At 40.8% G+C, this 14,243-nt stretch overlaps 1 protein-coding gene across 3 annotated transcripts in view; it reads left to right on the forward strand.

Moving 5' to 3' along the window:
* The window catches only part of CFAP276 (cilia and flagella associated protein 276), a 107,739-nt gene that overhangs the window by 50,409 nt on the left and 43,087 nt on the right, over positions 1–14,243 (forward strand). For 2 of the 3 annotated variants that reach the window (XM_078644221.1, XM_078644220.1), the window contains exon 3: positions 362–433. The exons of the other annotated variant lie outside the window; for it this stretch is intronic. In XM_078644221.1, coding sequence (XP_078500347.1) covers positions 362–433 — 72 coding nt within the window. The remainder of the gene's footprint in view (positions 1–361; positions 434–14,243) is intronic. 3 annotated transcript variants of the gene reach the window in all.

Consider the following 14,243-nt stretch of genomic DNA (forward strand, 5'->3'; position numbering starts at 1 on the left):
ACCCAGTATAAATTCAGACTATGGTACAACATAGCATACGCTAATGTCATTTTGCCAGATTGAAATGTTATACAATAAATGATAGGTACAATAAGCGAGAAATGTTGTTCTATACTGCATATAATAACTAAATGTTTTCTTGCATTTGTCCTTATGATATTCGTGATATGATTTAAAAATATGTGGTACAAATAGATATATGATTCTTGTTTAATGTTGAGCATAATCAATTAGGCGGTACAACACAATGAATGAAAGATTTACTAGCGGTATCAAATATGTGATGAATAGCTAATGATATACACTGCTTTAATGTAAAAACAACAAATAGTAAAAATATGTTCAAAATGTCATTTTACAGCTTACTGATGGTACGGTCCTGATGAAGACACAGCTCACGTGTCGAAACGCGTCGACAGGAAACCATCCACTTGTATATTGTTTAATGAATTTTTAAAGTGTTAAATCATGTTTACTTATGTAACAATACAATGAAGGTTACATTTATTTTTAATATTGAACAAATCTTATCAAATGATTTTTTATGAAAAAACCTTAAGACATTAAAATCAAGTTCACACTTGAAAGCAGTTGTACCATGTGTTTGTAGATACGATGTTTTGTATCTGAATACGCTAGTAACTCATGTGTATGCCTGGGTAACTTTGTTTACACATATCTCTCACCCTGACCCAGGATCGCTATTTGCACCAGGGGGTCCTTGTTCTTTTACACAGGGGAACAAGCTTATCACACCGTAACAATATGCCATCCTAAATAGAGATTTCATCCTCAACCTTACAATAAGGTTGTAGAAGAGGAGACAAAACTTTTTCACTAGGCCAACCTTTTTTTTTTTTTTTTTTTTTTTTTTTTACAAACTCTCAAACTTGCTGAAGTAGGGCATCATCACTCAACGCATTTTTCCACTCTTCTTCAGAAGCTATCTCGGACTTTAGTATATCTAAAGCAGCCACAAAGCAATCATCACAGTCCTCACCACAAAGCTCACTGAAATCCCCATCTTCACTCTCATCCTTTATTTGTGGAAAATGAGAGAAAGTCAGCTCTCCCATTCCTCCCACTGGCAATGTGGGACACATCAAACTGGTACTGCAACAACCTGGTCACCATTCTCAAAATCCTATGTGTGCAACATTTACTGGTTTGTAGTTTGAAACGCCTGCCCCAAATGTATGGGCGGAATTTCACAATGGCCACAGACAAGCCAGCAGTTCTTTTTCTATGACAGAGTAATATACCTAATATACCTCATTGTCCTTCAACACTCTAGATGCAAATGCCAGTGTGCCCTCATTATCACAACTCCTTTGCGTTAATATGGCACCAAGTCCTACTTGGCTTGCATCAACAGTAATGCAACAAGGTGCATCGGGATCAAATGGTTTGAGGGCTTTGCTTTTACTTAAGATGGACTTGATGTGATCAAAAGCTGAGACACACACATTGGACAAAAATATTTTCACACCTTTTTCAAGCAGGTTGCTAATGAGATGCACAATGGTGTCGAGGCCAGGAATAAAATGTGAGTTATACTCACAAAACCCAAGTAGTGACTTAACACCAATCTTATCATTGGGAGAAGAAGCGCGGACATTAGCTTTAACTAGACCTAGTCTAGGTTTAATACCCTCTTAAGACAACAGATTCTGCAGGTATTATACCTCAGTGCAAGGAAATTTACATTTTTCAGTTTTGACTAACACACCATTTTCCTCAAAAGTTTTCAGAACTTTGCGTAGAATGACATCATGTGAATGTGTATCTTTGGCAAAAATCAACTCATCGTCCTGGAAAACCAAAACACCTTCTTCCCCTTTTAACAAATCTTGCATCACCCTCTGAAAAACAGAGGCAGCAGGAGCCAACCCAAAGGGCATACATCGGTATCAGAATGTGGCAAGGCAAGAAATAAATGCAGTTGAGTGATGTAACTCTGGATGAAGCTCCAGCTGGTGGTAGGCACTGGCTAGATCAAATTTAGAAAAATACTCAGCTCTCTTGACACAAGCAAAAAAATCATTGATCTTCAGCAAAGGATCAGAATCAATCCAATTCTCCTTGTTGAGGGACCTCAAATCTACACAAACTCAAAGCTGCCCACATCTCTTGCAAGCCACAACCAGGAGAGACAACCACAGTGAAGATTTAGTGGGTTCAATGATCCCTTTATTGCATAGACTCTTCAAATCTTTGTCAAGATAGTCTCTCATACTAAATGGAACACCTCTGAGTTTATGCTTTACAGGGATTGTATTATTTTTAAAAATAATTCTGTGCTTGAACCGTGAATCTTGCCTAACTTGTCAGCAAAGATAGAAGGAAAATCTTCCCTCCACTTTTGTCCCTAATCACGACAACCTACAAACAAAATCTGTTCCTTAGCACCCGGCCTTAACATCATTCCGAATAGCCTTTGGTGAAACCATCCACGTATATTGAGATTTTAGACAGCAACATAAACTTTCCCCCTAATTTTCCTGCCTTTGAATTCCATTTCATCCTCCATGAAACCAAGTAACTCAATCCGATGTCCCTCATAAGAAACAGGACACCAGTCAGGAGGTGCCAATACTCTGTTGCCCCATGTCTCCGCAAATAATTGTTGAGTAATCATGGTGATCCTGAATCTAATAAAAGTTTAAGAACTTTTCCCCCCAACATTTACTTCCGCAATGGGGTCAACACACTTCGAAGGATCACCAGTCACAGTTATACTAGAATCACTTTGACAACACACAGGATTGTCTCTGACAGAAAAAACCTCAGACTCTGACTCATCTTCAGATTTTTTAAACTTCTTCGTTTCAGGCACACTTTAGCAAAATGCCCAACCTTTTTGCAATAATTGCATGTGACATTCACTGCAGGACATCTCCCACCTTTAGAATATGGAGAATTTCCACATCGCAAACATGTTGCTGTTGATAAAATTGGAAGTATCAGCTTTAGGTCTGGCAGTCATAACATTTCTACTACACACACTCTTTTGTCTGGGCTTACTCACTCCAATCACGCATACAGACTCAGAGGGTTTATCTTCTAAATCTTTTAGCAAAACAATGGAGATCTATATACTTTTAGCTACTTTGACAGTTTCCCCTAATGATGTATTGCCCATAGCTAACAACTTTTGTCTTATCTGTGTGTCTTTGCATTGACAGACAAATTGATCTCTAATTAGCTGGTCAGGGAACCCCTCAAACTGACAAACTCCAGCTAACCTCCTTAAAACCGAGATGTACACATCTACATCTTCTCCATCACTTTGTTCTCTTTTTAATAACTTATGTCGGAGTACCATGAGACTGGGTTGCTTGTTGAATCTATTTTTAAGCTTGAGAAGAGTTTCTTGATACTCATCAACGTTCTCACCCTCAGTCTGTGGAAAATCCCGCAGATGTTTGAAGATAGATCTCCCTTCAAAACCAAGTGAATGAAGTAACAAACACTTTTTCCTTTCTGCACCAAATCTAGATGCCATTATGGCCCCCAAATAGGTCTCAAATGCATCAAACCACACTTCCCATCTGTGACTGCTTGCATAGTGCACATGGTGGGATGGGCGATGCAAAGCTAAAACAACAGTTAATGGCAAAGGACTTTAAGAAGAACACAATGGAACAGCCAAGTGTCAATGATGGAAAGCTATTAGAACTGTTACAAAATATGTGATTAAATATTCAGGAGTAAACCATTTGATATAGAGCTTGAGGATGAGAGAAAAGGAGGGAACACAAAAAGTATGTGAATAAATAAAAAATGGGGAAAAACAGAAGCCTGAGGATGAAAAAACAAGGGGTGTGCGAATCACTGTGATCCGCTGTATAGCGAATGCAACATAAAACAGTAAGTGCTTGAACTGTCTGCAATTGAGGTTGAGAATAGTGTTCTTAAGAGTTGTGGAAGTAGCAGTACAAGGAAAATAAATAGTTAATAGGGTGTGCGAATCACCATGATCCACAATACTCACTGTCTGTAGAACGATGTAGGAAGGCCTGATGTGTATGGCGTTGCAGCATAAAGGTCGTAACGTGTAGAAATGCTCTAGCAAGTGCTGAGACCATGAAATGTTGATCGAACAAGGAACCGGAAACTGAGCTAGAGCGGTTTCACAGCAACGAGAAACACACCTTTGACCTTAAGGGAAAAAAGGTATGAGACATGTACGTCACTCACAGCTTACTGTCACCACGGTGGCTGCGAAAGCAACAGCCATAGTCAGATCGCACAGAGTCGCGTGAAAATACTCATGCGCTATCCGTGATCCGTGCCGCTCAGCTGGAGCTGTGTCTCGTGTAGTGTGCAGCCAACGCTGTGTCGCATGGAAAACTGCACCAAAGCTCCCAAATGTTGAAGGCAAATATCCCACCTGGGAATCTGTGAAGCGTCGTCGGAGTGAAAACTGCAGCGTTGAGGTCTCACCAGCCTCGCAAAGGACAAGAGGCACTAACTGGGAATAGTGTGAAATAAATGAGGTGTTGAAGCAGGCGATTAATTAATTCTTGAGCAAGGCGGAAGCAGGAGGCAGCACAACCAGAATGAATGGCAGGAAACATCTGTCAAGATCTTGAACAGGCTGCGATGAGACGGACCAAAGATGAACAGCACACAGAAGGTTCACCCATGTAGCCAGATGGTAGTCCAACAATCTGAAGACGCTGGAGCCAGGAAGAGTAGATACAATTTATTGTAGGCTACATGGTTGTGGAGAAGAACAGGAACTCCACCAGCTAATTCAAAGCTTCAACTGCGAGTACAAGTTAAACATCAACATTAAAAGAATCCCAAACAAGTCAATCCCAGCACCCAGCAACCATGGAAGTCTGGCAGAGAATGCCTCTCCCCGCAACCTGAGACACAGGCAGCAGAAAGAAGTATTCTAACTCAGGAACACCAATATGTAATGATGCGATGAACAAATGAAGGTTTGAAGGTTTATTGTAATAACGGCAGAGAAACAGGTGAGCGCCAGGCAGAACGACTTCCACTCCAGGACACCTGTGCAACTGATGCCCTGAATTGGAACTTCGTGACAAGCTTGAAGAGTATTCCATGGCACGCTCAGTAACATTCGTTAAAGGAGAACACAATACAATATGTGAAGAAATACAAGGCATAACAAAATGTACATATACAACACATCCCCCTCCTTAGGAAGTTGAAGAAAATAAACACTTTAAAAGAAAAATAATATAAAAGTCTTCAATAAATGAAGCTACTTAACATATTCACTAAGCCATCCAGGCAGAACTCTTCTCCTCTTACCAATGACACTCGGGTCACTCTCCCCAACATGCTCAGAGTTACAATTAGAAGTACTCGGTAACCCCTCCTCCCTCCTCACAAAAGGAGTGGTATCTCGAGGAGGAATAACCTCTTCTCTAATCTTCGTAGAGACTTGATTTGTTTCTGTTGATTCATTAACCTCCATGGTCTTAGTTGATGTACAACCGTCAAATCCCAAATCAGCTTGTACAGTACTGTGATCAAAATAGTCCTCCACCCACTCAAAATTTGAGTGATGTTCAAAAACAGGTGTTTCAACATCATGTTGCTGTTTTAAATCTAAAGCAACATTTTTAAGGTTCCACACTCTTCCATCCTTAAGTCTTATTGCATTACGAAGAACCTCCGCTATTTGTTGAGGTTCCTCAAATTTGCTTTCATCTTTGGGAACTTTAATAGGTCTTCTAATACGAACCCAGTCACCAACCATTACAGGAACAGCTTTAGTGCTATGACATGTGTCATAATGTTCTTTACTTTTCATATGTCCAAACTCTACATTTTTCTTCACTTCAATAGGTGACCATTGTTCTACTTTTCCTTCCATAAACCAATTGGACTAAACTTGCATCTAGGTGTCCTACCTCTCATCATGTTAAAAGGAGATAAACCAGTTGCAATATGTGTCGTGGTTCTATAAGCCCACACTGCTTTTCGTATTTCTAATTTCCAATCCAACCCTTTACTCATCGCAGCCTGAATCACACTTTTTAACACACGGTTAAAGCATTCTACAGTGCCATTACCACTAGGGTTGTATAGTGAGGTGGTTTTGTGCTTTATTCCACATTTCGGAAAATAATCTTTTGCAACTTTGGACATGAATTGCACTCCATTTTCACTCAAAACACATACAAGTAACCCTTCCAAAACAAATAGCTTGTCCAAAAATTTCAGAACTGTGTGTCCACTTTTTCCACAATTTTAACCATAGGCCACTTGGTAAAGAGATCAATTATAACCAGACCATATTCTTTCGATTCTTCCACAGGTCCAAAAATGTCTATTGCAATCACCTCCCAAGGAAGATTTGGAATCAATCCTTCTCTCATTGGAGGTGTCAAAGTCTTCAATGATTTATCTGCAGAAGAACAAACAGAACACTCTCTCACAAACTTCTCTACCTCCTTGTCAACACCCGGACAAAGAAAAATGCTTTTGACCACTAGTTTGGTTTTAACTACCCCAAAATGTTCTTCATGACATAATTGTAACACTCTCCTCCGTAAAACCTGGTGGAATGATTCTCTCAACTACACACAAAAGAGGGTCCCAGGGAAAGTTAAAAGACCCTAACTGCTAAACCCCTGTTTCTCCATGACACCAACAAAAATTAGCAGTGAGTCTAAGTTAACCATATATGTACCCGAATAGACAAAGAAAATATAAGGGAAAGGTTACCACTTGAAACGAGTTCCCATCAGTTCACCATCGAGACCGCCCTTCATCATCTGGGATCTCTTTGTAGTTCAAGATACTGCGGAAACCTCTACTGACCCGGAAAATGATGATATAACCAGGTCAATGGGAATCCTAATTCTTAAACCACAGAAGTGAAGATGGTGTGTATTGTGGGGAACTGAATAGCAGTGCTTTAGAAAAAGGTGTAAGTGAAAAAGGATAAGAAAAAGTTCTAAAATTAGGTCGTGATCAGGGAAAAAGAACAACTTTAATATATGCCCTAACACTCCTAAATCAATAAAAACAGTGCAATTAGCAGTGTAACAAATAACCGCTAAGCTTAAGATGTAAGGTCGACATGTTTCTGCAGTCACTGGAGCAATTGACACCCCTGCTGCTTCATCAGGACCATTAATGCTACTGCTGTATACAAATTAAATTTAAATTAAAACCATATCACCTGGTAAGTGTATGTGTACTCGTCTTCCCGTTCTAGAACAGGAAAATGAGAAGAGAATATAAGGGTACATATGAGTTGGTTAAAAAGCTATATGATAAGCAACGAATATGGTTGTGCCTACATTCTAGAACTATACATTAGTTCGAATTAGTTCAAGCACCATGACAAACAATTTTTGGGCCAATATGTAGACAAATGTATTTTGTCTCAAAACATAATCTTTAGATCACTCACCAAATTGAAGGGAAGGAAACGCCCCACCTCACCCGGCACCAGCTCAGGTAGTGGGTGCACCGCACTACAAGAAATTAATTTGTAATTGTCAGAGAGACAGTGTTTGTGCATAACTGCACAAATATTCGCAATCCTCATTCGTTCAGCCTATTACACACCTCTCATAGGCATCACAACTTCCTACTGATCACATTCCGAGTTAGTTTTAAGTTTTAGAAGAATATTCCAAAGGTCAACCCTTATTCATAGTTAGTTTAAACTTTCTGAAACAGTGTTTTTTTTTTAAAAAAACTCGATTTATCACAATGCCACCCAGCGCTCGCGCTTGCACACACATTAATTCAATTGTATGCCTACCTCTCCGTCGGTACACCGGTCGTCCCTCTGAAGCTCTTTCGTGGGGAGGAACTGACTCGGTGTACCGGCGGCGAATAAATGGATCTCTCATTTCCGGGTTGGGCACACACGGAGCCCAGTGACGTCATGGCGTATTTAGGATATCTGGGTAGTGTCGTTTCTAAGGTGTCACCGCATTAGACCGCGGTTCGAGTCCTTTGTGGATGTAAATTCTACGAGGCACCAGAAATAAATTACATAATTCAGATCCAGTATTTAAATTCATTTTAAAGGTATTAAGAGAGATTAAGAGAAATTATCGCCAAATGTTACAGAATCGGCTTCTCTGTGTCCGTGAAGGCACGCTAGCATGACGTATTAGGATGTCTGGGTAATGTAGTTTCTAAGGTGTCACCGCTATGGACCGCGGTTCGAGTCCTCTGTAAATATAGATTCTATGAGACACCAAAGCTAAGTTATATAATTTGGATCCTATATTTTATCAAGATCATTTTCAAGGTGTACAAACACATGATTAAAACCCAATGGTACAGAATCTGCTTTACAGTATCTGCAAAGGCGTACTGACCGCTCATCATAATATATGGGCTATTATACAATTGCGTTTTTATTCTTACTACCCAGGACCTCTATTCAGAATCCAACGGGTCTTGTATTAAGACAATACTCTCATTAAAAACTACAATCCGGCTTATTGTTGTAACCACCTGAATATAGGATACCCACTTTAGACACATTCTCATTATAGCTCGTTCTGGTAAAGAGGTGCACCTGAATATAGGATACCCACTTTAGACACATTCTCATTATACGAGCTATAATGAGAATGTGTCTAAAGTGGGTATCCTATATTCAGGTGGTTACAACAATAAGCCTGATTGTAGTTTTTAATGAGAGTATTGTCTTAATATTCGCAATCCTCATTCGTTCAGCCTATTACACACATTACCTATTAAAATCAAAATTGTAGACTGAGATTGGTAATTGCAGTGGCATTGGGTATTAGATCTAAATGTTTGTCGGATTCATTTCAATAACTGTGCTATGAATATAGGGTCATTTACAGTGACATCCAAGGGATTTCGTCATTCAGACCTAGTTTGTCTGTTTTAAGTCTGAAAACCCACTTCTGTTCGCATCTAAACAAGAATTTTGGGACATCAGTGGTACTTGAAGGAATCCATGGCTGATCGAGTACTGTCCAAAATATGTCAGAAGGCTGGTGGCCCACCTGTAAAAAATGATTGGTCAGCTTGGTTGCCTGTTTGCCGCAGCGAATCGAGCTTTTGTGCTCAGAGATTCTCAACTTAATTTTTCTTGTAGTCATCCCTACGTAGTGTAATTTACAAGGGCATGTAATCCAGTAAATCAAGTTGGAGCTGTTGCAATTCGTGAATCTTCTGAGTTGCCAGGGTTTGTCAGTACCTATGTCAATAGTAAGTGTTTTGGTTGTTTGTGGACAGGCCGCGCAGCTACCACAAGGATGGTGCCCGGTAACTGTGGGCAAGTCCCACAAGGTTCCGACTGCACGGGGGATCACTGTTTTTGGTCTTGTATGTACCAGTTGGTCCCTTATGTTCCGCCCTCTCTTAAAAGCAAACAGGGGTGGTGGTATCCTGTCACTTCCTGTATTTAAGATCTTCCAATGTCGCTTGACAATTTTTTGGATCTGATTAGAATATGTGCAGTATGTATTGACACATGTAATTCTCGTCTTGCCGTGGTTTAGGAGATGTCAGTTCAAGGAGGCCCTCCCTGTTGTTATTGGAGGCCCTCTTCTTTGCATTCCTGACCAGATGTTTCGGGTATTTTTTAACCAATAGATTTCCTTCAAGAACCTTGGAGTGTTCATGGAAGGCAGATTTTGTAGAGCAATTCCTCTGAACACGGAGGAATTGCCCAAAGGGCAGATTATCCCTGAGAGCTTTGGGGTGGAAGCTCTCATAATCAAGCAAGGAATTCCTGGCCATTGGCTTTCGATATAATTCAGATTGTAGTCCCCCCATTGATGCTGAGATCAAGAGGTCCAAAAACGGCAGTTGATGTTTATCAAATTCAATTGTGAATTTCAAAAACTGGTTTCTTTCATTCAACCACCCATGGAATTGATGGAGTTCATCCACCGTGCCGCGCCACACCACCAGAACGTCGTCAATGTATCGTTTCCATACTCTCAGACACTGATGGTATGGATTGGTGTCTACGAGTATGTGTGTCTGCTCAAATTTGTGAACATACAGGTTAGCGAGACTAGGAGCAAAAACGCTACCCATACTGGTCCCGCTAACCTGCAGGTAGATCGACTCCTCATATTGAAAATAATTCTCAGTCATGGCCATCGTGGCCAGATTCATAATGAATCTGACTGGTGTTATAGAGTTGAGATCTCTGTTGGTCAATAATTCCTCTATAGCCTCCAAAGTCTCTGTCTGTGGGATGGAAGTGTATAGACTCTCAACATCAAATGACACCAAAATATCCAGATCTGCATCGAACTCGATGTCCGGGAGAATCCTTAAGACATCTTTGGTGTCTTTTAGGAAGGTCGGCATCTCCCTTACTAGAGGCTGCAGAAAAAAGTCGACAAAGGTTCAAGCACTGAGCCAATACCCGATATAATCGGTCTGCCAGGTGGAGGGCGTTGCGGCTTATGTATTTTCGGTAAAATATAAAAATACGGCATTTTGCGGTTAGCTGTACACAAGTATTGGGATTCCTTCTGGGTAATCCACCCCTCAGCCAAAGCTTCCTCTACAACATGGCCAATGACCGTAATGAGTCTTTCTGTTGGGTCATTATCCAATTTGCGATACGCCCTGGTGTTGTTCAATTGGTGCTGACATTCGTCACAGTATGTTTTTGAATCCATAAGAACCGTTGCCCTGCCTTTATCGGCCGGTTTAATTATCACCGACTCCAGGCTAGCCAGGGTCTTCAATGACTCCTGTTCTTGTTTAGACAGATTGACAAAATGTTTGTTTGATTGGTGGTACATCTGTCTTAAATCATGATCTACTGCCTCCTCGAAAGTCTGGACTTCAGCTGGTAGTCCCATGATAGTGGGGTTAAAAGTTGAGGGTCTTTTCAGTCCGGTATTCAATACACCTTCCTGCTGTATTTGGCCTGGCTTATTGGAAAAAAGGTAATGGAGCCTAATCTTTCGAAAGAATTTGCCCATCTCAGTTTGTACGAGAAACGGGTCACCCTTATTAGTTTTCACAAAGCCAAGTCCCTTATTAAGGACTGAGTCCTCAGTGTTAGTTAGAACATGTTTACTGAGGTTGATCACGAGGCTGATGTTCCTGCCTGTTCCTGGGGGATCTTCTTTCCGTTTCTCAAGTCCATTGTCGCTGGTGGAAGATTCCAACGGACTTGTCCCTGTTGTGGTGCTCTCCGTCGACCTCTCTGGCGACCAGAGCCCTGTCCTAAAAAAGGCTGTTGATTAAAATCAGGGTATAGTTGTTGTGGTCCAAAAGGCCCCGGTGGAGGAAAAGTGGGAGGGGCCCAAGGTGATGGTTGCCACCAAGGAGGAACAGGATGCTGGCCATAGTAGGAGTTATAACCCCTCCAATTTCGCCTGTTATTTCTTCTCCCTCTGGCACCACCTCTACTGTTGCTTTGATTGGAGGAGTCAGAGTCAGTAGATGTGTCGTCGGAGTTCGACGTACCTTAGGTAGATCCCCCTGTGCGACCGTTGTTATTAAAAGGCGCAGGTACATAGTTGTCTCTTGTATATGGTCTCAGCGGAGAACTTGGCCAAGTCCTTCTTGAATTTTTCAAGCTTATTGAACAGAATCGAATCCTTGTACTCTTTGCAGGTTTTATTTCCGTCCTCCTGTCCTTTACCAAACATTTTGCCTGACAGCGTAGTTCTAATCTGTCCCTCTAAAGTTTGTATTTCGACCAGTATCTCATCAGCTGTTTTTTTGGTGGTCTTGATGATTAACACCAGCCAGTCCCGCGTACACTTCCATGCTATGAGATACCAGTCCCTACGGAAATCCTTATTATCAAGGAATAGGCGAGGAGCGTTGCTGTCAATTAATCCACTTGGCGCACAATTGCCCCTTAAATATTCTGCCATGATGATGCCATGGATACAGATCCGAGCCTGATTCTTTTTCAGAACCAGGATTTTAGCCCACCCCTCATCACTGGTTGATTGGATAGGTGGTATAATATCCAAAATACTGGGGTTATCCGCTAAGATCGAATCGATCTCTGCTTCCTCAAACGCCAACCCAGGGTTGGTGGCCATGATTTCAATAGGAAAAAACAGCACCCACACTTGGCATGCAAAAAAAACGAAACAAACAAGGAATGCGCCCTATCTCTCTATACTAGATTAAGGCGGTGTATCATTAGAAATGGACCCGCAGCTTAAAACTGCACAGACACAACTACACACAAAAGAGGGTCCCAGGGAAAGTTTAAAGACCCTAACTGCTAAACCCCTGTTTCTCCATGACACCAACAAAAATTAGCAGTGAGTCTAAGTTAACCATATATGTACCCGAATAGACAAAGAAAATATAAGGGAAAGGTTACCACTTGAAACGAGTTCCCATCAGTTCACCATCGAGACCGCCCTTCATCATCTGGGATCTCTTTGTAGTTCAAGATACTGCGGAAACCTCTACTGACCCGGAAAATGATGATATAACCAGGTCAATGGGAATCCTAATTCTTAAACCACAGAAGTGAAGATGGTGTGTATTGTGGGGAACTGAATATCAGTGCTTTAGAAAAAGGTGTAAGTGAAAAAGGATAAGAAAAAGTTCTAAAATTAGGTCGTGATCAGGGAAAAAGAACAACTTTAATATATGCCCTAACACTCCTAAATCAATAAAAACAGTGCAATTAGCAATGTAACAAATAACCGCTAAGCTTAAGATGTAAGGTCGACATGTTTCTGCAGTCACTGGAGCAATTGACACCCCTGCTGCTTCATCAGGACCATTAATGCTACTGCTGTATACAAATTAAATTTAAATTAAAACCATATCACCTGGTAAGTGTATGTGTACTCGTCTTCCCGTTCTAGAACAGAAAAATGAGAAGAGAATATAAGGGTACACATGAGTTGGTTAAAAAACTATATGATAAGCAACGAATATGGTCGTGCCTACATTCTAGAACTATACATTAGTTCAAGCACCATGACAAAAAAATTTTGGGCCAATATGTAGACAAATGTATTTTGTCTCAAAACATAATCTTTAGATCACTCACCAAATTGAAGGGAAGGAAACGCCCCACCTCACCCGGCACCAGCTCAGGTAGTGGGTGCACCGCATTACAAGAAATTAATTTGTAATTGTCAGAGAGACAGTGTTTGTGCATAACTGCACAAATATTCGCAATCCTCATTCGTTCAGCCTATTACACACCTCTCATAGGCATCACAACTTCCTACTGATCACATTCCGAGTTAGTTTTAAGTTTTAGAAGAATATTCCAAAGGTCAACCCTTATTCATAGTTAGTTAAACTTTCTGAAACAGTGTTTTTTTTTTTAAAAACTCGATTTATCACAATGCCACCCAGCGCTCGCGCTTGCACACACATTCATTCAATTGTATGCCTACCTCTCCGTCGGTACACCGGTCGTCCCTCTGAAGCTCTTTCGTGGGGAGGAACCGACTCGGTGTACCGGCGGCGAATAAATGGATCTCTCATTTCCGGGTTGGGCACACACGGAGCCCAGTGACGTCATGGCGTATTTAGGATATCTGGGTAGTGTAGTTTTTAAGGTGTCACCGCATTAGACCGCGGTTCGAGTCCTTTGTGGATGTAAATTCTACGAGGCACCAGAAATAAATTACATAATTCAGATCCAGTATTTAAATTCATTTTAAAGGTATTAAGAGAGATTAAGAGAAATTATCGCCAAATGTTACAGAATCGGCTTCTCTGTGCCGGTGAAGGCACGCTAGCATGACTTATTAGGATGTCTGGGTAATGTGGTTTCTAAGGTGTCACCGCTATGGACCGCGGTTCGAGTCCTCTGTAAATATAGATTCTATGAGTCACCAAAGCTAAGTTATATAATTTGGATCCTATATTTTAAAAAGATCATTTTCAAGGTGTACAAACACATGATTAAAACCCAATGGTACAGAATCTGCTTTACAGTATCTGCAAAGGCGTACTGACCGCTCATCATAATATATGGGCTATTATACAATTGCGTTTTTATTCTTACTACCCAGGACCTCTATTCAGAATCCAACGGGTCTTGTATTAAGACAATACTCTCATTAAAAACTACAATCAGGCTTATTGTTGTAACCACCTGAATATAGGATACCCACTTTAGACACATTCTCATTATAGCTCGTTCTGGTAAAGAGGTTTGCACCTCTTTACCAGAACGAGCTATAATGAGAATGTGTCTAAAGTGGGTATCCTATATTCAGGTGCACCTCTTTACCAGAACGAGCTATAATGAGAATGTGTCTAAAGTGGGTATCCTATATTCA

Source organism: Lissotriton helveticus, chromosome 5_1 (assembly GCF_964261635.1).
Source record: "Lissotriton helveticus chromosome 5_1, aLisHel1.1, whole genome shotgun sequence".
Classification (NCBI taxonomy): domain Eukaryota; kingdom Metazoa; phylum Chordata; class Amphibia; order Caudata; family Salamandridae; genus Lissotriton; species Lissotriton helveticus.